This window comes from Hordeum vulgare, chromosome 1H (assembly GCF_904849725.1).
Source record: "Hordeum vulgare subsp. vulgare chromosome 1H, MorexV3_pseudomolecules_assembly, whole genome shotgun sequence".
In the NCBI taxonomy this organism is placed as follows: domain Eukaryota; kingdom Viridiplantae; phylum Streptophyta; class Magnoliopsida; order Poales; family Poaceae; genus Hordeum; species Hordeum vulgare.
Genome location: NC_058518.1, coordinates 149,037,454 through 149,064,757, shown reverse-complemented (window position 1 = coordinate 149,064,757; position 27,304 = coordinate 149,037,454). Strand labels below are relative to the sequence as shown.

The following is a 27,304-nucleotide window of genomic DNA, read 5'->3' as shown; positions in this document are numbered from 1 at the left end:
AAAGTGGATTATGTTCAGGGCGTAAGTGCAAAATGTAACATCAAAGTGTGTGGAATTCCACGTCAATCTGTACGCACCACACGTTTTACATCTAACGGTTCAGGATGCTCAGCTGGAACCCAGATCTTCGTCGAGCAAGGCCGTTTTCAAATTCTAAATTTCGAATGGGACAAGCTACTGTCTGTCACCCGGGCCCCACTCATTAGTGGCAGTGTGGCATTCAGCTCCCCATCCACGCGAAAGAGCCAGCCGCTACCATCTCCACCACACGGCCACAATCTCTGACCCGCCCTCCTCCCTCCACCGCAGCCAAGGAAGGAGGCGGTGGCCGGTGGACACGGCAGGAGCCGACTAGTGCCTGTGCCGCATACAGTCAACTTGCAGTGACGCCTCCTCGGATGCTCCCGGCTCCGACACCAAATAGTTCGGTGGTTGCGGCGCCGGTCTAAGCGGGCTCGCCGGAGTCGTTGGCCCCGTCCCGCAGCGACGCAGAGCACATGGCCGAGGCCCTCCTCCACCACCTCCCCCGCCGCTTCGGCGCTTCCACCTCCGCCTCGTCGTCGCCGTCCTCCCACGGGGTCCTCTCACCCGCCCCGCGCGCCGACCCGCGGGTCACGCGCTTGGCGGCTGCCGCCCCGCCTGGGCGGCCACGCCGGCTCATGGTACGCGCGCGCTCTTTTTCTCCTGTTGTTTCCTCAGAGAGGATTTATGCGTCCTTGGGTTTTCGCGCTGTTGTGATGGGGCAAGTTTGAGTCTCATGTAGGGTTTGGAGGTTTGGGAACGTGGGGTTGCAGAAGTCTTCTGATCGTTTAATTGTGGTTTCGTTCTGGATACAGTAGATAGAGTATCCTGATTAGTTTGCTGATTCACGCGGAGGATTTTGTTATTATTTAAGCAAAACAGATGCACCTACATGCCATAGATTAATTTGTGATGTTGGAATGAGTTTAACCGGTGGCATTTACGCCACTATTTTCTTGATTGGGCCATATGAATCACATTTAGAATCAACATCACCTTACCTCTCCCCTAGAATTGTATGTGCCCATATTGGATGTTGTGAATGTACTTCAAACTATGTTACTTCATCCTTGGTTGAAGTTATTTATGATGTGCTGAAACTAGAAAGGCTTCTTGTATTGACATGCTTGGGGCATGGATAGGGTTACTGCTTAATTTATGCAGCTGAGTGCTTGGAGTGTTTGATCTCTTTGGACTTTCCATTGTTCTCGTGCCAGGCCCATGCCGCAGTACGTTCAGAGACTGGTGAACAGCCAAAATGGTGGGAAAAGAATGCTGGTGCAAATATGTTTGACATACACTCCACACAGGAGTTTTTGGATGCACTAAGGGATGCAGGCGACAGGCTTGTTATTGTAGAGTTTTATGGAACTTGGTGTGGTTCTTGCCGGGCACTCTTCCCAAGGGTAATTACCATTAATTTGTACTGATATGTATGCACCTATGTGCCATTTGATTTTCTCATGGCTTGATTGCCTGTTATTGCAAATTTTGTTTCTCACATGTGTAGTTATGACGTTAACGTTACATAGTTTTCTGGATCATTTAGAAGGTATGTTGCTTGTGTAGTACTGTAGTCTGTTTGTTTCTTGATCTTGTTCCCAAGTTACCAATGACCCTGTACAGAAACAGGGAAACATGTTCCTTTCCATTTTATAATTGGTAGATTGGTATTGACAATCTTTACAAGACTAGGATGCTAGATCTAAAGCAGTATTCTCTCGTTTCAGAATGTAAGGATTATAGTTTTTGAAATCTTGTTCCAAAATATAAGGCTTGCATGTAGAATGAATAACTTTTTCTCTTTCGTCGTCATTTTTCTCCCCTCTCTCCTTAAATTTTTATGCATAGACACACACATACGACATATTATCTCTCTTATTCAGAAGACATTAGCACCATGGATACCATGATCATAACTCATGTATTCTCTTTGTTACATAACCCTAGTACCTATGCATGACCAAACCTAGTCTCACAAAGAGATATCTACTATATCACTACGCTCCCTAAGGGGTGCCTCTCATTCAGTTGAGGACAATGGTTTTGATTGGATTCCCAATTTTAACTTGGTCAATAAATTTTCAAGGAGCTCTCTCGTCCAAGTGAGATGTTCGATTTTTAATTTGGTTCATGATTTTGACTGGTCAATGATTTTTGACTTGGTCAATAATTTTTCAAGGAGCTCTCTCATCCAAGTGAGGCGTTCAATTTTAAATTTGGTTCATGATTTTGACTGTTCAATGATTTCTCCAATCAATCAGCAACAACCAGCTTATAAAAATATATTTGTCTCGCACAGGCTCTCATCACTTGATAAAAAATAAATGCCAACATGCAATGCTGTAGCACCAATATGATTTTGGATTGAGTTCCCAATTTTTTATTTGGTCCAAAAATTCTCAAGGAGCTCTCTCATTCTAGTAGTGTTAATTTTGAATTTGGTTCACGGTTTTGACTGGTAAATTATTTCTCAAATCAATTCGTACCAACCAGCTTATAAAATTATATCAGTCTCGCACCCTCTCATCACCTGGCAAATAATAAATGCCAACATGTGGCACTGTAGCACCAATATAGTACATGTGGTCACCACTTGGGTTAATTCACAAATAACACAAAATTACATCCCAGAAAGACACCATCAAAATACTGCATTAAAGAAAACTGCATTAAAGAGACCATCAAAATACTGCATTAAAGAAAACTGCATCAAAATACTTCAGACACCAATCGCGCCGCGAAGCGCACCCAATCCTTCTAATTAAGGGACTGTGGGCATGATGTATCACAGTCTCATGTTCAGACTAAGATGAGGATGAGATTCTCTAAATGATGTTACTGTTCCTGTTGAACTAATTGGGGATAGGAAAAGGTGATTCATCATTCTTTAGCAATCCACATCGTGATGAAATCTTAATAGGTTTCGGTAAGTCGTCAGATGTTACCGTTCTCTAAAATAGAAGAGAATTATTGATTGATCGCTGAATAGCTGAATAGTATGATGCCTTGAAGATGCTTTAGAGGTTATGGACATATAGTGTTCAATTAAGGCGGCCCTGTTTGATAGCTCAGTATTTTCTAGTACTATGTATCTTGAGAATACTACAGTTTTTCTAATGACTACAGTTTTAATTACAGTGGGCTGTTTGGCTATAACTGAAAACTGTATTATTAATACTACAGTTTTTGCAAAACCACAGTATTTCCTCTGTCTAAAAAAAAGAGCCCCTGACCTCTTTTTTAAAAACTGAGCATGTGAAAAAACAACCCACTCACTATATTCTTCCTCACTCTTAAGCTGTCGCCGCTCTCTCGTCCCTGGAGTTCGTCTCGGTCAGCCGGGAGCTAATCATATGTTCGAATAAATGCCTCGGATAATCCACCGCCTACCGGATCTGATGCAAGGCGTTGAGTTTGGCCACGTAGTTCTTGACGCGCACCTTATGGTGCCCCTTGACGTTGACGGCAAAGAAGGTCAAGCCGTTGCTGTCTACGCGCAGCTCCGCCATGTGATGCGCCACCGGCTATGCCGTGTTCTGCAGTGTCAGGTTCTAGCTCCACATGCAGCTCCCGGTGTTCCTCAATGGCATCATGGAAAAGTCGAAGAATTCGTCGTGTTGCAGTAGTTTGGCTGCCTCACTGAGCTTTGTGCATGGCCGTTTAGTTTAGTTGTGGCTTTTGTGCATGGCGGTTGAGTTTGCAGACTGGCTAGCTAAGGATAAAACAGCTAGCTAGCTAATTTACTTTGCTTTATACAGCACTAGTCAAACACCTCAAAGTATTTGTAATACTCCAAAATTCTGGAATATATTAAAACTGTGGTATTTTGTACCTATTGGCTAAAATACTGTAGTTTTTCAATACTTTGGTTTTTTAATACTTTATTATCAAACATATTCCTTTGCTGAAATCTTCCTGGATTAAGTTGACTACGAGGTCATGCCTGTGTGTTGCTGAAAATTCTGTGGTCCTGGTCCACCCAGAGATTGCACCAAGTGTAAAGATAACTCCGTTTTAGTTCTTTACTGCTTGGGCAGAGATCTTGGTTCTTGCCACCATTCTGCTTGCCTGTAAGGTTCACAGAAAAGATCTGTTCTGAAGTGTCATGGAACCAGCACAACAAATGCTGGAATTTGTATGCCAAACCTGCTGTAAAAAGTCACAAACAAGCAATGCGCAGGTCACGTTACCTTTTCTGCATTCTAGTCACAATAGAGAGCGCTAATTTATTAAGTATACTCTTTTAGAACATTTCTTAAGCATACTTAGGAATTGACAATCATCACAAGAGTGTGCCAGTTAGCATTTTAGCTGGTAGAAAGCACTGCCAGTCAGTTTACAGTTCACAAGAAAAGGAGAGGCCAAGGACCTAGACATATCCTTGATTAGGACTCCCTATATTGATGCCTCTGAAGATTCCCACTTTTTACCAAGTAATTACATACGTGTTGTTTCTTACATACTCCCTCCGTAAAGAAATATAAGAGTGTTTAGATCACTACTTTAGTGATCTAAATACTCTTATATTTTTTAGTGATCTAAACACCTATATTTCTTTACGGAGGGATTAGAAGCTTATGACCTTTTGGAGGCTGTAACAAGGCCTGGATTCCGGAATATAATTGTGTGCATAAGTTATTACCTGCTGAACTGTTCATCCTAAACTCATTGTCTTACCATCTCCTTGTGGCTCTTTTGTCAGCCCCACAGTTTGGTTCCTTTTGTAACTGCATTATATGTTTAATAGGCATGCAGCTGTTGGGCATAGATCATCGTCAATGGCTGGCTGATTGGTTTGCTTTTGGACATTATGTTAGTGTTGCAGTTCTTGCTTGGTTCATGGTTCTTGAGTGACTTGGCTGCGTAGGTCAATACCACGACTGAGATTGCCCTTGCTTTCAAAAGTCCGCTTGCTTGCAATTACAAGGCAGCTCACCTTTGCTCAGGTCATGTGTTTGGCCGCCACCTCATCTCCGTGACAATACGAGCTCTTACTGCCAACTTGTTAGCGACTTTAGCTTAGCAAGGACTTTCCAGTTCATGATTGGTACTTTGAAGAACTAATGGATGCTTAATGGATTTTATCATGACAGACTTAGTTTGTTTGACATTTTTGTGGCAATCTATTTTTATAAACTCTGTACTGAGTCGATTGATTAGTCTCATAAGTTCATTTTTTACTTTGTGCTACTTGCTTTCCTTAAAACATAGTTTATGATTGCCATCTGATCTCATCTCCCCTAACATGTATGTTTTGATGACTTCATAAAATACTGTTCTGAAACTAATGGCATCTCAAATCAAAATGCAGCTTTGCAGGACAGCCACGGATAATCCTAATATCGTGTTCCTAAAGGTAAATTTCGATGAAAACAAACCTATGTGCAAACGACTGAATGTGAAGGTCCTCCCTTTCTTCCATTTTTATCGTGGAGCCGATGGGCAACTGGAGGCGTTCTCATGTTCCTTAGCTAAGGTAAACCATACATTACCGCCTTCATAGGTCAACTTGTACAATAGGTAATCTTTAGTTACAACTCATAATATATACTGTATCAGATTGTCGGAAACTCCAGACACATGATCTTGTTCTAGAGAGGCTTCTTTTGCAAGTGTTTTCATTTTATTGTTTTGTTGTTCAACTATGGGTTCAGAAGACGGGGGCCATTAAAATCTGAGCTATCCTTTGTAACATTCTGCCCAAGTTCAGTATTCTCTCATTAAATCCAGTCTCTCCTTTACAGTTCCAGAAGCTGAAGGATGCCATTGCCGTCCACAACACCGATCGCTGCAGCATTGGTCCACCTGTCGGAGTTGGGGATGTGCTTGATAGCTCGAGCTCCCAGGAGAAACCTGCAGAAGCTGCAAGCTAGCCCTCCTTAGAAAGCATCAGTTTCTTTGTCCGACTCATTTTTTTGCTCCACTGTAATCAGCTCAGGAGAATCTTCAGATTTCCTGTATAGAGGGGGTTCACGTACGCATCAGATGTTATGAGGATTACTGTTTACTCTCAGGGAAGGAAAATGTGTATTATATATAGCGTGTCAACTGTTCTTTGTGCTTTCGCAGAAGCAGTAGTGTTGTACTACATCATTTTAGGGGGGGTTAAAAGTCATGAAATCCATCCTGGGGCTGTCACACACCGTTGGTCTGGACAGCAACGCGTGGTGAAGCCAGGCCTAGGTAACGAATAAAGCGCCCGTTTATTTCTAATTAGACTGATTTTCGTAGATCTTAGTGACCTTTCTGAGCCATCCCAGTCATCATCATCTGTACCTCACTATCTGTGAACTGCGGAGCAAAAACCGCAGCAACATTTTGCTAATCTTGTGCTCATTTGGGAATACAATTTTTGGATACCGTGTTCTAAAATTTGAAGGCTATGTTCAACCATATGGTGGGCAACCAGCTGACTTTTTTTCCGTGTGGGTATTGTTCGGGAGGCACATTTTAGCAACTGCATACTGAGCCAAGTGACTCAATATTTATGAAATATTCAGACAATCAAGAACATCGAACAGATAAGAAAAGCTTATTTTCTGGCTAAACAGTTGCATCTCTTCTCTTTGCCCCTGCCCATCCAAGGTGCTTTTCAAACTTTAAAAATTATCAGCAAGAGAAAAGTACATAAGTTCTACTTCCTCTGTATCACAATACTTGTAGCTAGGGAAACTTGTATTAGTTTTCTGCAACAACAAGTATTTAGGACAGAGGTAGTATTGAGGGAAGTGCCCTTCTGAGCTCGAGCTCAAATGCACCCGCATGAACAGTAAAATCGAAAAAAATTCAAAAACATTTTAAAAAATTCTAATTTTTTTTATGATGAATTTTGACAAAAGTTCTAAGTGCTTGCAAATTTTCATCATGAGATCACATTCGAGTAAGGCATGACAAAAAAACAAAATCAGTGTTTCAAAATGCTTTCGAAAGTAGCATTTTCAGAGCATCATTTTTGTTTTTTTTGTCACGCCTTACTCGAATGTGATCTAATGTTGAAACTTTGCAAGCACTTAGAACTTTTGTCAATGTCCATAAAAAAAATCAGAATTTTTTGAAATGTTTTTGATTTTTTTTTTAATTTTACTGTTCATGCGGGTGCATTTGAGCTCGGGCTCAAATACTCCACTTCCGAGTATTGAAATTACTCTCTGATATTGTTTCAATTACAGATTGTTTTCATGTATGACTACAAGTATTGCACGCAAAATACTTTGGAACAGTCCATTCTACAATCAAATTGCAAGTACTCCACGACATAAAAATAAAAATAAAAATTGCAGGTACTCCTCAGAGTAAGTCCTAGGCCCCAGTTATTGTGCCTACTTCTGTCTACTTGTATACATTTCAGGCCTTGTTTGGTACTAATGTTTTTGAAGAGATTGGTGGGGATAATTCCCCAAGGGATTGGGTGAAACCCCAACCTTCATCCAATCCCTCCAAATCCCCATTTATCCCCAATACACTAGGTAGGGGTAGTGTATTGGGTATTGAGAAAAATGCACTATAATTTAGGGATTTGAGGGAAAATGTGAAGATAAAACATGTCAAATACAATAAAACCAAATGATGTTATGGGATGTGTGGGGGATTGAGGGGTTTGACCGGGATAATCCCCACAATTTTTTTAAAATACACTAGTACCAAACGAGGCCTCAGTGTTAGCATGTATCTTTCCATTGCACTTATCACTCAGAAACATCCCATTGCATGACTTCACTTGGAGAATCAGAGGAAGCGTATCAAAACATGTAACCCTTTCTGCTCATCAAATACAACTAGTCAGGCCTTAGCGACCCCGTTTCAAATCCTTAGTCTCATCGTTGAGAATGCATGGCTGTGGCATAACTGTTCCCAATTTCCTCCATTTTGCATTCTGACAGGTGCTCTTTGCATCACCACTCCCTCGTTTTAGAGTAAGCCTCACATTGTGCAAGGCTATCCCATGGCAAGGTACAACTCTACTGCAACTGAGCTTCATGGCCTCACTTGAGGCACTTGTCCCCCTAATGTTCTTAAACAACACATTGCTCACCTCCACAGCTGCTTTCTATACAAAAGAAAACACATTAGGTTATACTCCCTCCGTCCCAAAATAACTGTCTCAACTTTATATTAGCTCTAGTACAAAATTGTACTAAACTTAAGACACTTATTTTGAGACGGAGGGAGTATCTATGTACATAAACGGCTTGGTATGAGAGGGTTGCTACCTCAAAAAACAATCAACAAAAAGAAAATCAATGTACATAAACAAATGAATAAAACCATCATGGACGTCGTGTTCTTTCACCTGTTTATTACATGGTGTAGCCGAGTCACAGTAGTTCTGCTCGATAATGATCGGTTCCGCACGTTATCCATTAGAGGTCTTCTTCGGCACAACCCCCTAAACGTATAAGGGCAGTATGGTCATTGCACGTTCCGTACCTTATACGTCGCGCCGTCCGCCCGCCCGTCGTACGCTCGCCCGCCCGTCGTACATACGCCACGTCACCCACGCGTCGGCGGTTTGGCTGAGAAAAAAAAACTAACTTCGTCACGCCGACTCCGCCGCCGCGACCTCGCCGACGTGCCCCCCCCCCAACACACGTCTCCGACGACGCCGCGAGTCCGGTACACGCCGCCGACGTCTCGTCTCCGCCGCCGCCGGTACGCCGCCGCACATCTCCATCGGCGACGGGACCCTCTCCCTCCGCTTCGACGCCGGCGGTTGCAGTGACCGACGTGGCACCGACGTCGAACGATGTCGATCAACCCTTCGACGACGGACAGTAACTTTTTTCATTGAATCCATACAATTTTTCACGATTTCATTGTACATTGATACAATACCGATTTCATTATTAATAGATCAAGACAACACCGGATATGCTGGCGATGACTCTAGTAGTGATGATGAATCTTCGTCATTGAATGCAAATAAATCACTCAGACACAACTATATGAGTCACGATGAATCATATAGTGGCAATGTAAGTGTTGTGTACGTTGACTATAAATAATGAAAATATAAGTTATTACATTAACACTTACAATTACTATTGAATTTAGATAGGTACATGCTAATGATGACAATGACGATTATGACAGCGATGATCAATCTTATGCTGAAAGTGGAACCCACGTGTGTTTTAAATATGTTGTTGTATTATTACTAACATACAAATTGTATTACCACTTACACTTTTGAATCTGTACAGAGAAATACCGATGGTGACGCTGAGACGAGAACCTTACATGATGACAATGATGAGAATTATGACAATAATGAGGATGATAACAATGATGAGGATGGTGATAATGATGAGGATGATGATAATGATGAAGATGATGAGGATGATGAGAATGCATCTACTGAAGGAAATATGAGCGAAGTAAGTTATATTACATGTTTAAATTACTCATGAAAACTAACATATCAAAAGACTAACGAACATGGTGATATGTCTTATTTTGCAGGGGGTGTTGATGGTTCTAATGGGAACGATGAGCATTTTGGCGATCTTGATTTTGACCTTGATATCAGCTATGATGAATATCAGCAAGAGACATTGGATAGGCATTGGGAAGTCATGGCCAAGACATTCAGGTCAGAAGGAGAGGCGTACATGTTCTATAACCAGTACGCCAAAGATCGTGGATTCAGTATCAGGAGGGACTTGAAAAGATTTGGAAAAGGTTCCCAAAAAGTTTTACGCATGAGGAGGTATCTCTGTTCCAGGGCAGGAAAACGACACGCAAAATTTTTAACCATGGAAGGCCGGACCCGCAGACTGAGACCGGAGAGTCGATGTTTCTGTGAAGCCCACTTAAAAGTGAAGCTTGATAGAAAGAGTGGACTTTGGTATGTCAGCAGTTTCTTCGATGATCACAACCATGTTCTTGCAAAACCGGACGAAGTCCCTTTCCTACGGTCTCACAATGTAATCAAAGATTTCCAGAAAGCAGAGATTTTAGCTATGGCAGGAGCTGGGATAAGAAAGCATATCATTTTTGATAACTTTGTCAGCAGGTACGGTTCGTACGCTAAGTCAGGGTTTGGAAGGACGAAATTGTATAATATGTGCTACAGGGAGAAGATGAAACTGCTTGTCCAAGGTGATGCTGACACTGCTATAGGAATCATGTTGGCTAGAAAGGACAAGGACCCGGATTTCTTCTTTGAGCATACCGTTGACGCTGAAGGTAGGCTGAACAACCTGTTCTGGTGTGATTCGCAATCACGTCGGGATTATCTTGACTATGGTGATGTCACTGTGTTCGACAGTACGTACAAGATGAATAGGTATGGAATGCCATTTATCCCTTTTGTTGGTCTCAACAATCATCGTTGCACTACGGTTTTTGCATGCGCCATTGTTTCAGATGAGACTGAAGGTACGTATGTTTGGCTGCTAGAGACGTTTTTGAAAGCTAACTGCCAGAAAAAGGCCCAGTCTGTAATTACTGATGGAGATGCAGCGATGATAAGGGCTATCAGGAAGGTGCTTCCTGACGTATGGCATCGTCTATGTTCATGGCATATTGAAAAAAACATGCAGAAACACCTCCATCACAAGTCATTGAAGGAATTCAGGTCACTCTTGTACTACGCCACCACTCATGCAGTTTTCGAGGAGAGATGGGCCATGATTGTTCAGAAATGGCAGACGGAGAAAACAAAAACATGGCTCCATAGGATGTACAGGAAGAAGCTTTAGGCTGCATCATATTTGTTTGGTGGGTTATTTCTTGGTATGCGTAGTAATCAGAGGAGCGAGAGCCTGAACTCATGCCTGCACCTACATCTGGACTACGGTATGACAATTGTTGATATGATTGTACACTATGAGAATTGCATCATGCGTCTGCGCGAGAATGAATCGCATGACGATTGCGTGGCCTCACAAACTCTACCAGTAGCAGTGACTCAGTGTAAGACCATTGAGGTGTTTGCTGCCAAAGCATTCACGAAGGCAAACTTTTACATCTTGCAGAAAGATTTAAAAAAGGTACATCAGCTTGAGGTAATTGATAGATTAAGAGGAGCAGACAGTCACAGATTCGTGGTTGCTTGAAAAAATAACAGGGATCATAGGTTTAATGTGGACTACGCACCAGGTAACTCTGCAGAAACTATAAAGTGCAGTTGTCGAAGTATGACTCGCAAAGGCCTTCCTTGCAAGCATATTCTTCATGTTTTGAATGCACTCAACTTACCTGCAATACCTAAGTGTTGTATCCTGCGACGGTTCACGAAGAAAGCAAGATCTGAATTGCCCGTGAAGCGCACCAGCGATCTGTTTTCATGGGGTTGGACGGGTAAGGAGGCGAGAGCTAGATATAGTACGTTGAGCAGTGTATCTGCAGAAGCTGCTCATATCGCATGTCATAACCCATTCTTATTCGACAAGATGCTGACAACAATGAAAGAAGTTATAGCGAATAAGGACATCTTGAATAATGAAGAACCTAGTCAGCAAAGCTTTGTGAGTAATGATGAATTTCAGCCTAAGCAGAATCATATTCTTATTCGTGATCCAGTGAAGGTGTCCATCAAAGGGGCACCTAAACAGAATATTAGAGGTCAGGGTAAGAATGCTCCTAAGGTGACAAAAATGGAAGACCAAAAGCATTTAATGAGAAAAACGGACGTCTATGTAGACTATGCAGACTTTCAGGTCATAAAAAGGCCATTTGCAACCAAAATCCAGAGTACGTATATGTTTGTTATTTTACTTATGTTGTTTCGTTTCGGTAATTATTTTCTTATAACCTACAACTTTTTTCATAATTGGGGTTGAAGACAGAAGCAGTATTATTGTAATCTTTAGATTTTTATATCTACAATAATATTGTGTTACATAAGACAATATGTACTCCCTCCGTCCAGGTGTATAGGGCATGCGCGTTGTTCTAGGTCATTAATTTAACTATTTAAATATATATTATATGTAATAAATAATATACCATTAGATTCATGTGAGGGTGTAGTTTCTGAATATGTAATTTTTATCACATATAATATATATTTAGCTAGTTAAATTGACAACCTAGAACTACGCGCATGCCTTATACACTTGGACGGAGGTAGTATATGTTTTTCTTGTTATTTAAGATAATACTTATTTTATATAAGACAATACTACGAGCACTTCAGCCGACATCGATTGTGCTATTTTAAAAATGCAAAAAAAACATGTACCGACGCCATGACGGCGCTGTGTTTTCTGGGTGAAAACCCATCGCATCGACCGCATGCGCCGACATTACGCGGGAGCAGTTAACCCCGTCGCGCCGACTGCGCGGGGCCGCCGACCCCGTCGTTTTTGGGCAAACGAACGTCGCGCCGACTGCATCCCCCGATGCCACCAGAACGCAGAATGACGTTGTTTTTTCATGCAAAAAAAAGACGTCGTTGGGACTGCATGCGCCGACGTCGCGCGGGGGCCGTTGACCCCGTCGTTTTTCGGGCTACGCGTCGACTGCATGTCCCGACGCCACGCGAACGCAGAAAACGTCGCGCCGACTGTATGCACCAAAACATAGCACAGTTGATAGAATTTTCAACAACAAAGCATAATATTTAAACACAAAATATGATAAAATCATCTACTCCCATAGTAAACTCAAACACGCATGAATCTCCTCTGATGTCATCTATTTCTTTCTCCTTGCAATCCTAATAACTTTGTCTTTAATTTCCCCAAGTGTGTTCTTCATAGCAAAAATCAATTGCCCTATCATTAGCTCCCTCGAACCATCAATTGATCTCTGCAAAGCAACACACAAATTATTTTAGTCCACTATAAATGTTCATAGTAAAGAGTACTAATTTTAGTTTTGTACCTGTGAAAAAGATCGATCCCATGTATCGCCATTCCAATTTTTAAAGCAATGAAGAACAAATAATCCACATGAGTTCCTGATACATGTAATTAACAATGAATAATTATGCATCACACACATATAATACATCAACGTTATATTCAACTACATACTCACGAATAATTTTTCCTTATGAATATTTGCAAGTCTCCTACATGAACTCTTTCCATATGAATTTGCAAGTCCCTTTAATGAAAAAATTTCATTTTTTTTCCACGCTTCACGATGAACTTGACAAGGCGACACGTCAAATTTTAGAATTTTCTGACAATCCGTGCTTTTTTATGAATTTTCATTGAAAAACCGGCACAAACAGATGCCGGACGTGACGCAACGTGCGTTTGGTCTCCGATTTCGTTGAAATTTTGTGTGGCATCATTGCATGTCCATTCTCAGGTGCCGGCAAAAGTTGGATGAATTTCACGAATGCATGCGTGTACTTCATGTGCAACCCATGGGTGTCGGTATGGACGAAAGGGGTTGCTACAACGCCATCTTGCAACTACCCATCATGAATTTTTTTTCATTTTTTTTTCACGCTTCACGATGAACTTGACAAGGCGGCACGCCCAATTTTAAAATGTTCTGACAATCCGTGCTTTTTTTATGAATTTCCATTAAAAACCGGCACAAACAGATGCCGGACGTGACGCAACGTGCGTTTGGTCTCCGATTTCGTTGAAATTTTGCGTAGCATCATTGCATGTCCATTCTCAGGTGCCAGCAAAAGTTAGGTCAATTTCATGAATGCATGAATGTACTTCATGTGCAATCCATGAGTGTCGGTATGGACGGAAGGGGTGCTACAACGCCATCTTGCAACTACCCTTCATGAAAAAATTTCATTTTTTTTCACGCTTCACGATGAACTTGACAAGGCGGCACATCAAATTTTAAAATTTTCCGACAATCCGTGCTTTTTTTATGAATTTCCATTCAAAAACCGGCACCAACAGATGTCGGACGCGACGCAACGTGCGTTTGGTCTCCGATTTCGTTGAAATTTTGCGTGACATCATTGCATGTCCATTCTCAGGTGAATTTCATGAATGCATGCGTGTACTTCATGTTTAAGAAAGATTATAAGTTATTTATATATTATTTAAGAAAACTCATTTAAAATAATTTCATGAATGTTTATATCGTTTAATTTTTTTTACGTCTTAATATAATTTCATGAATGTTTATATCGTTTAAGAAATATTATAAGTTATTTATTTTAGTTGTTTTCTCATTTTTGTAAATTTAAATATTTAGTTAACTAATGTAAACAATTTAAATATTTCAAATAAATAATAATAATAATAATAACAATGTAAACAATGAATTTAGATTCATAATAAACTTAGCTAAAATTTCATAGTTCCCGATTACAGTCGAACATAATTAAAAAACTAAAAATAATATTTAATTAAACATTACTAAATTCTAAAAAGCCTAATCTAATAGGAGTCGAGGTAGACGACGACGGGCCCATCCACCGCGTCGTTGCCGTCCCCGCCGCCGCCGTCGTCGTCGGAGCTGTCGGCGAGGGCGTCCCAGTCGACGTCGTCGTGAGGCGGTGGGTTCGCCGTCGCCTAGATCGCCGCCGCGATCTCCGCCTCTTCCCTCGCCGCCGCTGCCGCCGTCGCCTGCGACGCCCTCATCGCGACTAGTAGCCCCGGCGAGTCGTCGGGGTCGCCGTCCTCGCGGAGGACGAACTGCTCCGGCGGCACCTCGTACTTCGCTGGGACAGCCGGGGCCGCCACCGGGGCCGCCGGAGGTGGGTGGGGGATCGCCGCCCGACGGCGACGCGGGACGCCCTCGCCACTGCCGCCGCCTGCCGGCAACGTCTGATGACGTCGTTGTAGTTCTTGCCGTCCCAGAAGGCGTGCCGGCCGTGGGTGTTGTAGCGGCCGTCGGGGTGGACCCGGAGCTGCTCCGGCGCCGCGGGGTTGGTGAGCGTCGGGTAGCCCTCCTTGAAAATCCGCCAAGGTTTTGCAAGGCGGCAGCCCGGCGGGACGAGGATCCCGAAGTTGAAAAGCTCCTGCGTCAGCGGCTTGTCGAGGCTTTGGGGCCAGTTGCTCTCCGGCGCCGTCGCCGCCGGCATGGTCCATTGTCGGGTCGTCGGAGAACGGGGGAGGGAGGAAGAGAGCTTCGGGGCGACGGGGATCTGTGGCAGAACAATGAAGAGCGGGGGAGAGAAGGAGAGCAGGGAGCGACGGGTGTGCCGACGAGCCGCGGGACGACGGGTATATATAGCGCCGCGACGGGAGGGGAGGCGACGGGGCAGCTGGCCGGCGTAACTCCCCCGGAGTGAATGTGCGTCGCCTCGGGAGCCGTCGAACCAACGGGCCAGCGGCGACGGCCTCGGGAACCGACGCGACTGGGTTCTGACGACGGGGCCGCCATTAATGGCGTCGCTTCGGGAGCCATCGAACAAACGGGCTAACGGCGGCATCTGACGACGCTGACGCGGCGGTTAATAGCGGCGGCTTCGGGAACCAATGCAGCGAGCTGGCGACGCGGTGGTTTAATGGCGGCGGCTTCGGGAACCGACGCGGACTGGCGACGCAGCGCGGGATTAATGGCGGCGGCGTCGGGAACCGGCGTGAACTGACGACGCATCGCGAAATTAATGTCGTGGTCTCGGGAACCGACGGATTGACCGCGGTCAGACCGACGTGGCGACGCCACGTCGCAGCGGGGTGGGACGCGGGTACGACGCGTATACGGGGCTCCTGTACGTCGCCGTATCGTCAGCTGTCGCTCGTCGGGCTGACGCGCGTACGTCGGGACGGGGGGAAAAGACAATCATGCCCTTTGTTACGAAGGGGTATCGTTTAATCTCAGCCGTCCTTGTGTTTGGGGGGGGGTTGTACCGAAGAAGAAGTGTATCCATTATCATGTTCTGGAACACGATATTATTTGCATAACCCCGCCCGCCCTGCCATGTCTTGATACGAGCTCCATTCGTCGTGGCGCGCAGTCGCACCCCGTCAATGGTGATGTTTGCAACTTGAGCTTGAGAGTTGCGATTGTTAGAAAATTGTATAGGATACGGTTGTTGTAGTTTAAACCCGGTTCTATCTCTTCTCCGATCTCCTTATCTCATGTAACCTCTTGATAAGATCTTACCTTGTACTCCAAGATATTGTGATATAAATACATTGCGGCCCAAGACAAAGGGTTCTACGCTTCATCACATGGTCATCAGAGCCCTTCCTCTCGATGCCTAGCTACCGAGAAGAGAAATCGCTCCATCAATCGCAAAGAGAGTCGACGATGACAGGCCCCGCCCTCCCCACCATTGCATCCACCCAAATCACATCCACCACGCCCACATCCTCCTCCAATACGTCGCTCTCTCTCGGTCCACCTCCATCAGAGAAGCTCACCAGGACGAACTTCCTTCTTTGGAAGGCTGTCATGCTACCCCAGATCAAGGGAGCACAGATGGAACACTTCCTCGACGCCGCAAGCCCGACGCCTCCTGCCACCATCGCCATCACCAAGGATGGGAAGGAAGAGCAGGTCTTCAACTACGCCAGATCAATCTGGTATGCGCAGCAACAGCAGGTACAAGGATACCTCATGGGATCTCTCTCTTGAGAAGTTCTCGCGCAAGTGGCGATGCTCCAGACGCCGACCGAGGTATGGACTTCCATCCATGCCATGTTTGCTGCACAAACACAAGCCCAAAAGATCAACACAAGGATGGCCCTCACCAATCTGCAAAAAGGTAATCTAACCATGGCAGAATACCTTGGAAAGATCAAAACTCTCACCGATGAAATTGCATGCGCCGGTGCACCGCTCGGAGATGCCGAGATCATCTCTCACGTCATCGCCGGCCTCGACATCGACTACAATCCCGTGATCTCGGCCTTGGCCGCGCGGGTCGAACCGGTCACGGTTCAGGAGCTCTACAGCCAGCTTCTGAGCTTCGACGCCCGGCTCAGTATGCTGCAAGGAGCAAATCTACATCAATCCTGTGTCAATGCCGCCTCCCGCGGACGTGGCCGTGGGCGTGGATAGCAAGGGCGCGGACGCGACAACGGTGGTGGAGGACGCGCCGGAAACCAGGGCCAGGCTCGCCCTGGTGGTGGTGGTGACCGCAGCGGCGGTGGCTACAACAACGGCTACAACGGCGGCGGCTACAACAACAATCGCCGACCAAGGTGCCAACTTTGCAAGAAGCCGGGCCACGAAGTCATTGTCTTCTAGCACCGGTATGATGAGGACTACACGCCCGAAACACGGCAAGCTGCTGCCGCCACACGGGAACACGGTGGAGCCGATGGTGAGACGGTTTGGTACGCCGACTCCGGCGCCATAGATCATGTCATGAATGAGCTAGAGAAGCTGGCTCTCCGGGAGAGGTACCACGACAACGACCAGATTCACACCGCAAGTGGTGGAGGTATGGATATTCTTCACATTGGGCAATCCTCTATTAATTCCCCTAGCCTCAAACGTGATCTTGTTCTTAAAGATGTTCTCCATGTTCCACAAGCCGATAAGAATCTAGCTTCCATGTCCCGTTTGACATCCGACAACAATATTTTCTTTGAAACTCATCCTACCTATTTTTTTCATTAAGGATCGGGCAACGAGGGAACTCATCCATCACGGTAGATGCATTGGAGGACTATACCCCATCACATCAAGAGTCTTTAATCGACAGCGTCGTCGCCAAGTTTACTCCACCACCAAGCCGTCACTAGCCAGATGGCACCAGAGATTAGGGCATCCTTCCTCAAATATAGTTAAGCAAGTAGTCAATAAAGGCAATCTTGCATTGTCAAATAGTTCCAATACAGAGTCTGTTTGTGAAGCTTGTCAATGTGCCAAGAGTCACCAACTTCCCTATCCCTTGTCAAATAGTGTGTCTCATGCTCCTTTAGAGATTATTTTCAGTGATGTATGGGGTCATGCAAGAGATTCTTTTGGTAGAAAGAAATATTATGTCAGTTTCATCGATGATTATAGCAAGTTCACATGGATCTATTTGCTTAAAAACAAATCTGAAGTTTGTTCTGTCTTTCAAGAATTCCAAACACTTGTTGAGAGACAATTTGACAAAAAGATCCTTGCAGTTCAAAGTGACTGGGGAGGAGAGTATGAAAAACTTAACTCCTTCTTTCGTAGCATTGGGATTATTCACCATGTCTCTTGTCCCCATGCTCATCAACAAAATGGTTCGGCCGAACGAAAACACCGTCATATTGTTGAAGTTGGCCTATCCCTTCTAGCTCACGCATCCATGCCACTTAAATATTGGGATGAGGCCTTTATCACAGCCACATACCTTATAAATCGTTTGCCTAGTCGAGTCATTGGCAACACTACTCCATTGGAACGTTTGTTTCATCAAAAACCAGACTACAGTTCTCTCAAAATCTTTGGGTGTGCATGTTACCCAAACCTTCGTCCCTATAACCATCATAAACTAGAGTTTCGGTCCACACAATGTGTGTTCCTTGGTTATAGTAATCTCCATAAAGGCTACAAGTGTCTACACATCTCATCCGGTCGTATCTATATTTCCCGGGATGTTATTTTTGATGAAACAATGTTTCCCTTTGCTAAACTCCATCCTAATGCGGGAGCTCTTTTGCATGCCGAAATCTCCCTCCTTTCTGAGCCTATTCCATCTTACAGTCACGGGGGTGAATTAATTAGGACTAATCATGTGAAAAATATCTTTGAATCTGCTGAAACTGACGCTGAAAATGCAGCTACAGGGCATTATTTCATGTACCCAAATGCAGCCGAAAATCTCGCGGAAATCCAAGCTGATCCGCTGGCTGCTGCAGCTCCTACCGGCGGGCGATCCGAGGCTGCCAGTCTGCCCGACGTGGAGTCCCAGGCGGATTCTCCCGCGTCAACACCCGCGCCAACCGCCCGCAACCGCGTGGCCGACAGCGCCCCACCTGCGGGGTCCACCCGCATCGGCGGCTCCCACGCGCCAACCGCCAGCCGCGCCGCGCCAACCACCCGCGTCGGCAGATCCGAGGAGGATCCTCCCACGCCAACCGACAGTGCCCCACGTGCGGCGCCCACCCGTGTCAGCGCCGCCTTCGACGCGTTCCCAGGCGCGGCGCCCGTTGGCTCCACCAACAGTGGGCCGCCTTCTGGGACTGTTGGTGCGGGGGCCAGCCCGACCGGCTCGACTGGATCTTCTGCGGCTGACTCCTTTGTGGACAGATCCGCAGCAACTCCAGCCCCTCCTCGTCATACACGGTCTCGGTCAGGTATTGTCAAGGATAAGAAATATACAGACGGTACAGTCAGGTATGACACACACAAACGTGCTTTCCTCACAAGTACTGGTGAACAAATAACTTTGCATGATGCCCTTGCTCACAAGGAGTGGAAGAAAGCCATGGATATTGAGTATGATGCACTAATACAAAATAAAACATGGCGGTTAGTCTCACCAAAGAAAGGTGCAAATGTGATAGATTGCAAATGGGTATATAAAATCAAAAAAAGAGCCGATGGTAGTATAGACAGATACAAAGCTAGACTGGTTGCAAAAGGGTTTAAACAAAGGTTTGGTATCGATTATGAGGATACTTTCAGCCCTGTTATTAAGTCAGCCACTATTCGACTTGTACTGTCTATTGCTATTTCCAGAGGTTGGAGCCTACGACAGCTAGACGTCCAGAACACGTTTCTTCATGGTGTTCTTGAGGAAGAAGTGTTCATGCGGCAACCACCAGGGTATGAAAATAAGAACACACCACATCATGTCTGCAAATTGGATAAAGCTTTGTATGGGTTGAAACAGGCCCCAAGAGCCTGGTATTCAAGGTTAAGTACACAGTTACAAAAACTTGGATTTACACCATCAAAGGCAGATACCTCCTTATTCTTCTACAGTAAGAACAATGTTACTATATTTGTTCTTGTCTATGTTGATGATATAATTGTTGTCAGCTCAAGTCCAGATGCTACAACTTGTCTGCTTAAAGATTTAAAGCTAGAATTTGCTCTCAAAGATCTAGGAGATCTTCACTACTTTCTTGGAATTGAGGTAAAGAAGGTAAAAGATGGTATACTTCTTACACAAGAAAGGTACACTACTGATATTCTCAAAAGAATAGGTATGGAAAAATGTAAGCCAGTTAGTACACCTATCTCTACCTCAGAAAAACTCACCATTGAGAGTGGAGAAGCACTTGGGCCAGATGATGCAACAAACTATAGGAGTATTGTAGGTGCATTGCCGTATTTGACTCTCACACGACCTGATATTTCATACTCTGTTAACAAAGTATGTCAATACTTACATGCTCCTACTACTTCTCATTGGACAGCAGTAAAAAGAATTTTGAGGTATCTTAAGTTTACAGAAGGACTTGGTCTTCAAATTGTAAAATCTCCAGCCATGCTTGTGTCAGCCTACTCTGATGCAAACTGGGCAGGATGTGCTGATGACAGAAGATCAACAGGTGGTTTTGCTGTATTTCTGGGAACAAATCTTGTGTCATGGAGTGCAAGGAAGCAAGCAACAGTCTCAAGGTCTAGTACCGAGGTTGAGTATAAGGCTTTAGCAAATGCAACAGCTGAGGTAATGTGGATTCAGACTTTGCTACATGAACTTGGAATCAAGGTGCCTCAGGCTGCCAGATTATGGTGTGACAATCTTGGTGCAACCTATCTTTCAGCTAATCCTGTTTTTCATGCAAGAACAAAACATATTGAGGTTGATTTTCACTTTGTCAGAGAAAGAGTAACACGCAAATTGCTTGATATAAGGTTCATTCCAACAGATGATCAACTTGCTGATGGGTTCACCAAACCTCTCACAATAAGGAGGCTAGATGATTTTAAGTACAATCTCAACCTTGCTAAATAGGGTTTAGATTGAGGGGGAGTGTTAGACAATTGTATAGGATACGGTTGTTGTAGTTTAAACCCGGTTCTATCTTTTTTCTGATCTCCCTTATCTCATGTAACCTCTTGATAAGATCTTACCTTGTACTTCAAGATATTGTGATATAAATACATTGCGGTCCGAGATAAAGGGTTCTACGCTTCATCACAACGATCACCTAAGCTCCCAATGCTTATCCCATGCCCTGGTCCACGCACAATGTTCTTGACATGTAGATTCTCCGTTCCATCCTCGATTGACATGCAGTCGTCCCCAGTCCTGATTACACAGTCCATGACTTTCATGTCCTTACTATGGGCGATATGGATGCCGTCGGTGTTGGGGCTAGTGCCAGGTGTTGTGATTGATAGGCGTGACATCCTTACATCGCTGCAACGCTCCACTGATATGTGGATTTGTTGGCTGTTCAACACTTCTAAATTATTCACTTTCAGATTTGTACAAGAATAGAACGTGAAAGCCTTGAAAGTGAAAAAAGAAAGTTAGCCAATATGTAATCAAGAAAACAAGGCTACTCGACTGGAATATGCGAAGTAAGATGATTGGAAGGCACACTCACCGTTGGAGCTTGCCTGCAAGGCTGTCAATGAAAAGAACAATTCATATTAGGAAGCTTTCAGGAAAACCGAAATGAAAGCTGTAATAGTTAAACTTTAAAGTTGATAGTGAAACATTACATTTTCCTAGTATTTTTCATTAATGCGCAACTTAGATGTTCAATATGCTTACAAGTTTTGTGTTTACTTTGCAGGAGTCCTCTGTTGGGTTTAGTCCTACATCGGTTGTGGAAGGAGACATAACACGACTTATAAGGGTGAGAGTGTCCCCTCCTAACAGGCTAGTCTTTTGGGGGGAGAGGGCCCAAGGCCTGTCATAAGTCGGTGTTGCTCTTCGGTTGGGCCTGTTGACGCATGCGGGTCGGAAACGCTGGTGTTAGCAGACCCGGGATTGCGTAACAAGTGGTATCAGAGCCCAGGTGCCCCGAATAAATCTCAGTGGACTCACGGGTGGTCGGTCATGGTAGGTGGGCTGGAACGCTGGTGTTAGGGTGTCCCCTCCTAACAGGCTAGTCTTTTGGGGGAAGAGGGCCCAAGGCCTGTCATAAGTCGGTGTTGCTCTCCGGTTGGGCGTGTTGACGCATGTGGGTCGGAAACGCTGGTGTTAGCGGACCCGGGATTGCGTAACATCCTGCCACCAAATCTTTCCATTTCCATCAATGGTCCCACCACCGGTGACAGTAAGACCTCTCACAGATCTGAATAAAATCTAGTGCCTAATGGTATCCTCTATCCAGTATGATCTCTTTGGAGGAGCTACCAAAGTACCTTCAATCTAGGATTTGGTAGAACTTGTCATCTTTGTTTGAAAAAGTTGATGGAAGGAAAAAATGTATGCATGTTGTTGTTATTCATCTATCTCACCATTAACTTGATACTGGATTTGCATGGGCCAGAGAAGGTTACATGCTTCGTTAGGCATTTCTTGCCTTTGGGGATGAGCACGGTGCTAGGATTCAAAGAGGAGCAAGCTGCAGCCCACGCCTTTGACAATGCCTGCAAGAAGTGGATGTGCAAGAAACCTATGGTAAGCCTTCCGTATCCATTTCCATCTCTAGTGAAATGAATTATGCTATGTATTTTGAATTGGTTTTGCACTATACATACCTTTGTGTCGTCATGGCGTCCATCCCCGTAAGCCCCATATCTGAGCACACTGAAAACATGATTTGACTGTAGAGACCGGCCTCTCTGATCAGCCCAATTTGTCAAAGGGGCGACTTTCATGTCTTTCTTGGCAAGAACAAACAGAAGAATAATGACAGTAGAGAGAAAAGGGGCACAATGGAGGCCATTTGTGCACTCTTAGTATGTGCTGTTAGTGCTGAAACTGATGGGATCAAGTATTCCATCTTGAGGATTATTTATAGGTGCCAAGTTTGGTTGGAGATCTTTGGATGTTCTTAGCTCAGGTTGCTTCTGGTTGATTAGCTAAGTTGGCATAGATATTTGGAGCGTAGCAACAGAAGATTCTCCAGGCATGGGAGTCAAGATAAATGTGCTTGAGACATTATGTTTGCCATTACATCCAGCTAACCCAGTTTGGCTTTTGAGATTATTTCAACACTAGGATCCAAACAGCAAAATTTAGGACACCTGGAGCACCCACTATAGAGACAGATCATCTGAAAAACCCATGCATTTCTTCGGTGCTGCACTCTTCAGACCCATTAACCTGGCATGGATGTTTGAACCCTTACAGATGTAAAACCCACTGGCTGGTGGAAGTAATGAGTCATCGTGCACCTTATCAGAGCTAATGAAAAATCATCAGGGTCCTGGTGGTAGTAACAACCTCTGTCGAACGTACAAAAATGGAGAAAGGTAAGCAGCCAGCTCCGTCCCCTCCCCTCGCGCCGGCGTCTGCCTCCGCGGCGGCCGCGCCGGCCCCGCGGGACTCCTTCCTCGGCTGCTGGTCCATGCCGCTGCCTCCGCCGCCGGGACTCCTTCCTCGGCTGCTGGTCCATGCCGCTGCCTCCGCCGCCGGCGCTGGCTTCGCGGCCAGCTGCCCAACCTCCTCTGGCCATTCTGCAGCGGCTGTCTGACGCGGAGCCATCCCGCGATCCAGATCTGGAGTCGCCGCCCCGTCTGCCTTCTTGCTCCGCCGGGTCGTCCTCGAGCTTCGCGGAAGTGCCTGAAACTCCGCTGGTGGAGCAGCAGGTACAACTGGCCCATGCCGCGGCCGAGGAAGGAGTGCACATGCTCTCCCAGGGCATTCATGGCGCTGCGCTGCCGGTTTCTCTGGTGCATTGAAGTTCAAGACCCGCTTCCAGTCAGGATGCGGAGAGCGAGGATGGGGTGGATGCGACCGATGACTGGCATTTCGTCCGGCCACGCAATGCCCCGCGCCGCCCGGCTTTGGCCTCCCAAGCATTCAAGCCGGCATTCAAGGCGCTCCCCATCCCAAGCTGGCTTAAAGGCAGGTGCTGCCGCTGCCTCGCGCCCGGCCACCGAGCTTCAAGCTGCCGCGACCCCATCCGCTGCTCTCGCTGCCTGAAGAACCACCACCGCGCTCGCGATTGCAGGAACAAGTGGCGCCCGTTGAGCTGCCTATCCCATCTGAGAGCTCCACCACCACTGCCCCGTCCAGCCGCCGCGCCTCTGGAGTGCCCTGCTCCTCGCTTCGGTGCGGGTCGTGGCTGGCCGCTTCCCCCTCCCCAACAAGCTGTTGCTGCTGCTCCAATGGCCCGCAGGCTGGGAGACGCTACATCCAGGCCCGAGGTGGATTTCGTGGTGGTCCGGCCACCCTGAAGATGCAGCAGGAGTCGGCGCTCCTCTCCAGCAATGCTGCTGTGGCATGGCTCGAGGGGGCTCGCAACGACGTGTCCACGACAACCGTTGCGGCAGCCTTCGCGGGCAAGTTTGCCATCCGTGAGGCGGACGGCGGACCTCTCCACTAGCCCGAGCAATTTTTTGTGCGGTTCATGTACCAGCGCCACTGCGCCAACGCGATGAGCAGCGGCGACTTCCACCAGGACGGCCTCCACATCTTCGTGCGCGCCTGGCGTCTGGAAGCCCATGCGGAGAACGAAGACCAGCTGCATCATGTTCGCCTCTGCATTGAAGGAATCCCCGTCCACGGCTGGAACAACTACGTCGCCTTCTCCATCATCGGCCGCGGCTGCTCCTTGGACTACATCGAGAGCAAGCCGTTGCTCAGGGAGGACACGAGGTACCTCGCGCTCTGGGCCTGGATTGCCAACCCCGACGCGATCCCGAAGCTCAAGTGGCTCACTCTGCCGGCGCGCGGCGAGCGCCGGCGTGGACGGCGGGGCCTGCAGCATCGTGTGCTCATTCACCTCGACCTTCACGAGGATCACTCCAGGGCGCGCGAAGACGATGATAATTCCCCAGCCCCTGTCGTACATGAGTTCTCCTGGCACAGTGGCATCGTCGAGGGTGGCAGACGTGCACCCCTGCTGCGCCTGTTCGGGATGGCCATCGTAACGAGCGACGCGACGAGGAGGACGATCGTGACGACCATCGGGGCAGAGGAGGGTCAAGAGGCCATCCGGGACTTGGCGAGCACATTCGTCGGTCTCTGTCCCGCAACGCGCGGGAGCGCCATCGCGGGGCGGACCAGGACCGCTCCCGCGACGTTTTGGTGTCGGCTGTCGCCACGACGTCGTGCCCATGGCACCGCTTGCGCAAATCAATGCCTTGGTCCAGGAGAGGGGGCGCAACCCCGTGCGCCAGGCTTCGCCGCAATCTGCTCGCCGTCTCTCGCGCGATAACCTCACGCCACCCAGCTCCGCGACGTCGGTCCTGCCACCAGTGCCGGGCTCAAAGCATGGTGTCGCGACCCCATCCCTGGTGCCTGAAGCGGTGTGGGACGCCGTACTGTTTTGCACCCCGGCTCGCCTCGTCTAGCCTGTGCCATCGTCGACACTGCCTCATCCTCCCGGCTTCAAGGCATCACCAACCACACCACCCCTGCCGGAAGGCACGACTGACCTCTTCCAGGCCCGTCCCGACCCCCTCATTGAGAAGCCACCGGCGGCGAGACGCAAGAAGACTATGGCGGGGTTGGACATTATTCGTGATGCCGCTGGTGGGCTCACTCTCCGACACACCAGTGCGCGACTGCGTTTGCGTTGAGGCCGCAGGGCCATTCCGGCTGCCAAGGCAGATGAGCTGCCGGTCTGCCGCAACCCGTGCATTGTCCAGGACGGCGAGGATGTTACTGAACGTGCTCTGCTGCAGCTTTCAACAATGTTCAAGGAGCATCTACCGTTGGACGTGCTGGCGGCCCTGAGAGCCCTCTTCAAGGTAGATGACGTGGATGCAGTTGCGAGGGAGGACGCGCTCATCAGCCACGGTGGCGCCGATGGGCTGGACCAGGAGCTGGATTCTGGTGAGGTAGCGGTGTAAACGCTAGAAGCATAGCCAGCTTCTTCAGCTCTGCGTCAGTGATCCTGTAGTTTGCAATGGGTGTTCATCCCCTGTTAGCCTTTTCTTTCAAGTGTATCGGTCACCTTCTGTCCATGCTGTGCTACTGCTTTGCTCCTTGCTGTAGTGCAAACCTGCAGTTTCTTCTGGCTTCTTTCAAGTCTCCGTGCGCCCTTGGTTACAATATGGTAGATCAACCAGTGAACATTCTTAGCTGGAACGCTAGAGGGCTTAACGATCCTGATCGTCGGGCTGTAATCAATGAAACCATTGCCGCTTCATCGTGCCATATCGCCTGTTTGCAAGAGTCGAAGCTCGTCAATGTTGATAGCTACACGGCGGCCTTCCTAGGCGGACAAAGGCTCAAGAGTTTCGCCCAACGCCCAACCACTGGGACGAGAGGAGGGATCCTGGTTCTTTGGGACGATCTTGTCGTGGATGTGAGCAACATCACCATCACGGCATTCTGCCTTTCGGCCATGATACACGTTAGAGGCACCGACGTGCACTTCAAGCTCATTACGGTCTACGGCCCAACCAGCCACGCGAGCAAGGATGACTTCTTCAATGAGTTAATCAGCCAAAAGCCTCCCAATGGGGTGCTATGGCTTGCTAATGGAGATTTCAACCAAATAATCCATGCCAGCGACAAGAATAAAATGAATGTTAATACGAGGCTCATTAATCGCTTTCGGGCTGCCTTGAACGCCTGTGAGCTGCAAGAGATTCATCTACAAAATAGACGTTTCACATGGAGTAACGAAAGAGAAAACCCAACTCTATGCAAGCCGGACACCTTCTTCTGCAACGCTGATTGGGATATTCAGTTCAGTACCCACGTACTCCACGCCCTATCTTCTTCACTGTCCGACCACTTCCCACTCCTGCTTGTGGATGACAGAGGGCCACAGAGGCCTAGGGTTTTCAAATTCGACAACTTTTGGACGGCGATGTCAGGATTCTATGTTGTGGTGGAGAAGGCCTGGAATGAGCCTTCAAACCACATCAAGCCTTACCACGTGCTTTTCCACAAGCTCAAGAAAACGGCCCTCCGCCTGTCGGAATGGAGTCGAGGACTTTTCTCCAAGACAAAAATCCACCTCCACGCCGCCCTTCTTGTGATCCTCCGCCTTGACCAAGCCCAAGAAGAGAGACCCCTCTCCGCCGACGAGAGCAACCTGTGGACCAAGCTCAAGAGGAGGGTGCTTAGCCTTGCACTATTAGAGAGAGCTCGCAAGAAACAATGTGCGCAAATGACCAACCTCAAGGAGGGTGACACAAATACAATTTTTTCCATCGACGGGTCCATGCTAGGAGAAGGAAGAATCACATCCACAGAATAAAACACAATCATGGATGGGTTACAGAACATGAGAAGAAAGAGGAGATTATTCACGACCACTTCTCCAGAGGTATGGGGCAAGGGACCCACAATGCGTTAGATTTCAACTGGGAGCAACTAAACCTTGAGGAGATCGACTTGTCCACCTTGGATGACTGCATCACTGATGAGGAAGTGAAGGAGGCCATTAACAAGATGCCTAAAGACAAAGCGCCTGGGCATAACGGGTTCACCGACATC

General features: G+C 46.7%; 1 protein-coding gene, 1 non-coding gene and 1 pseudogene across 2 annotated transcripts; 2 read left to right on the top strand and 1 right to left on the bottom strand.

Annotated features, from left to right (window-relative positions):
• Positions 1 to 236: 236 nt before the first annotated feature.
• On the top strand, positions 237 to 6,059 carry LOC123427475 (thioredoxin-like 2, chloroplastic). Its single transcript, XM_045111532.1, has 4 exons — positions 237 to 662; positions 1,239 to 1,427; positions 5,336 to 5,500; positions 5,769 to 6,059. The coding sequence occupies exons 1-4, from the start codon at positions 498 to 500 to the stop codon at positions 5,895 to 5,897; spliced, it is 648 nt and encodes a 215-aa protein (XP_044967467.1). The 5' UTR covers positions 237 to 497; the 3' UTR covers positions 5,898 to 6,059.
• Positions 6,060 to 7,810: 1,751 nt separating this feature from the next.
• On the bottom strand, positions 7,811 to 22,717 carry LOC123397662 (annotated as a pseudogene).
• Positions 16,684 to 16,822, top strand: LOC123423681. The gene has a single exon (XR_006621267.1). It is a non-coding gene; the product is annotated as a small nucleolar RNA Z247 (small nucleolar RNA).
• Positions 22,718 to 27,304: the final 4,587 nt, after the last annotated feature.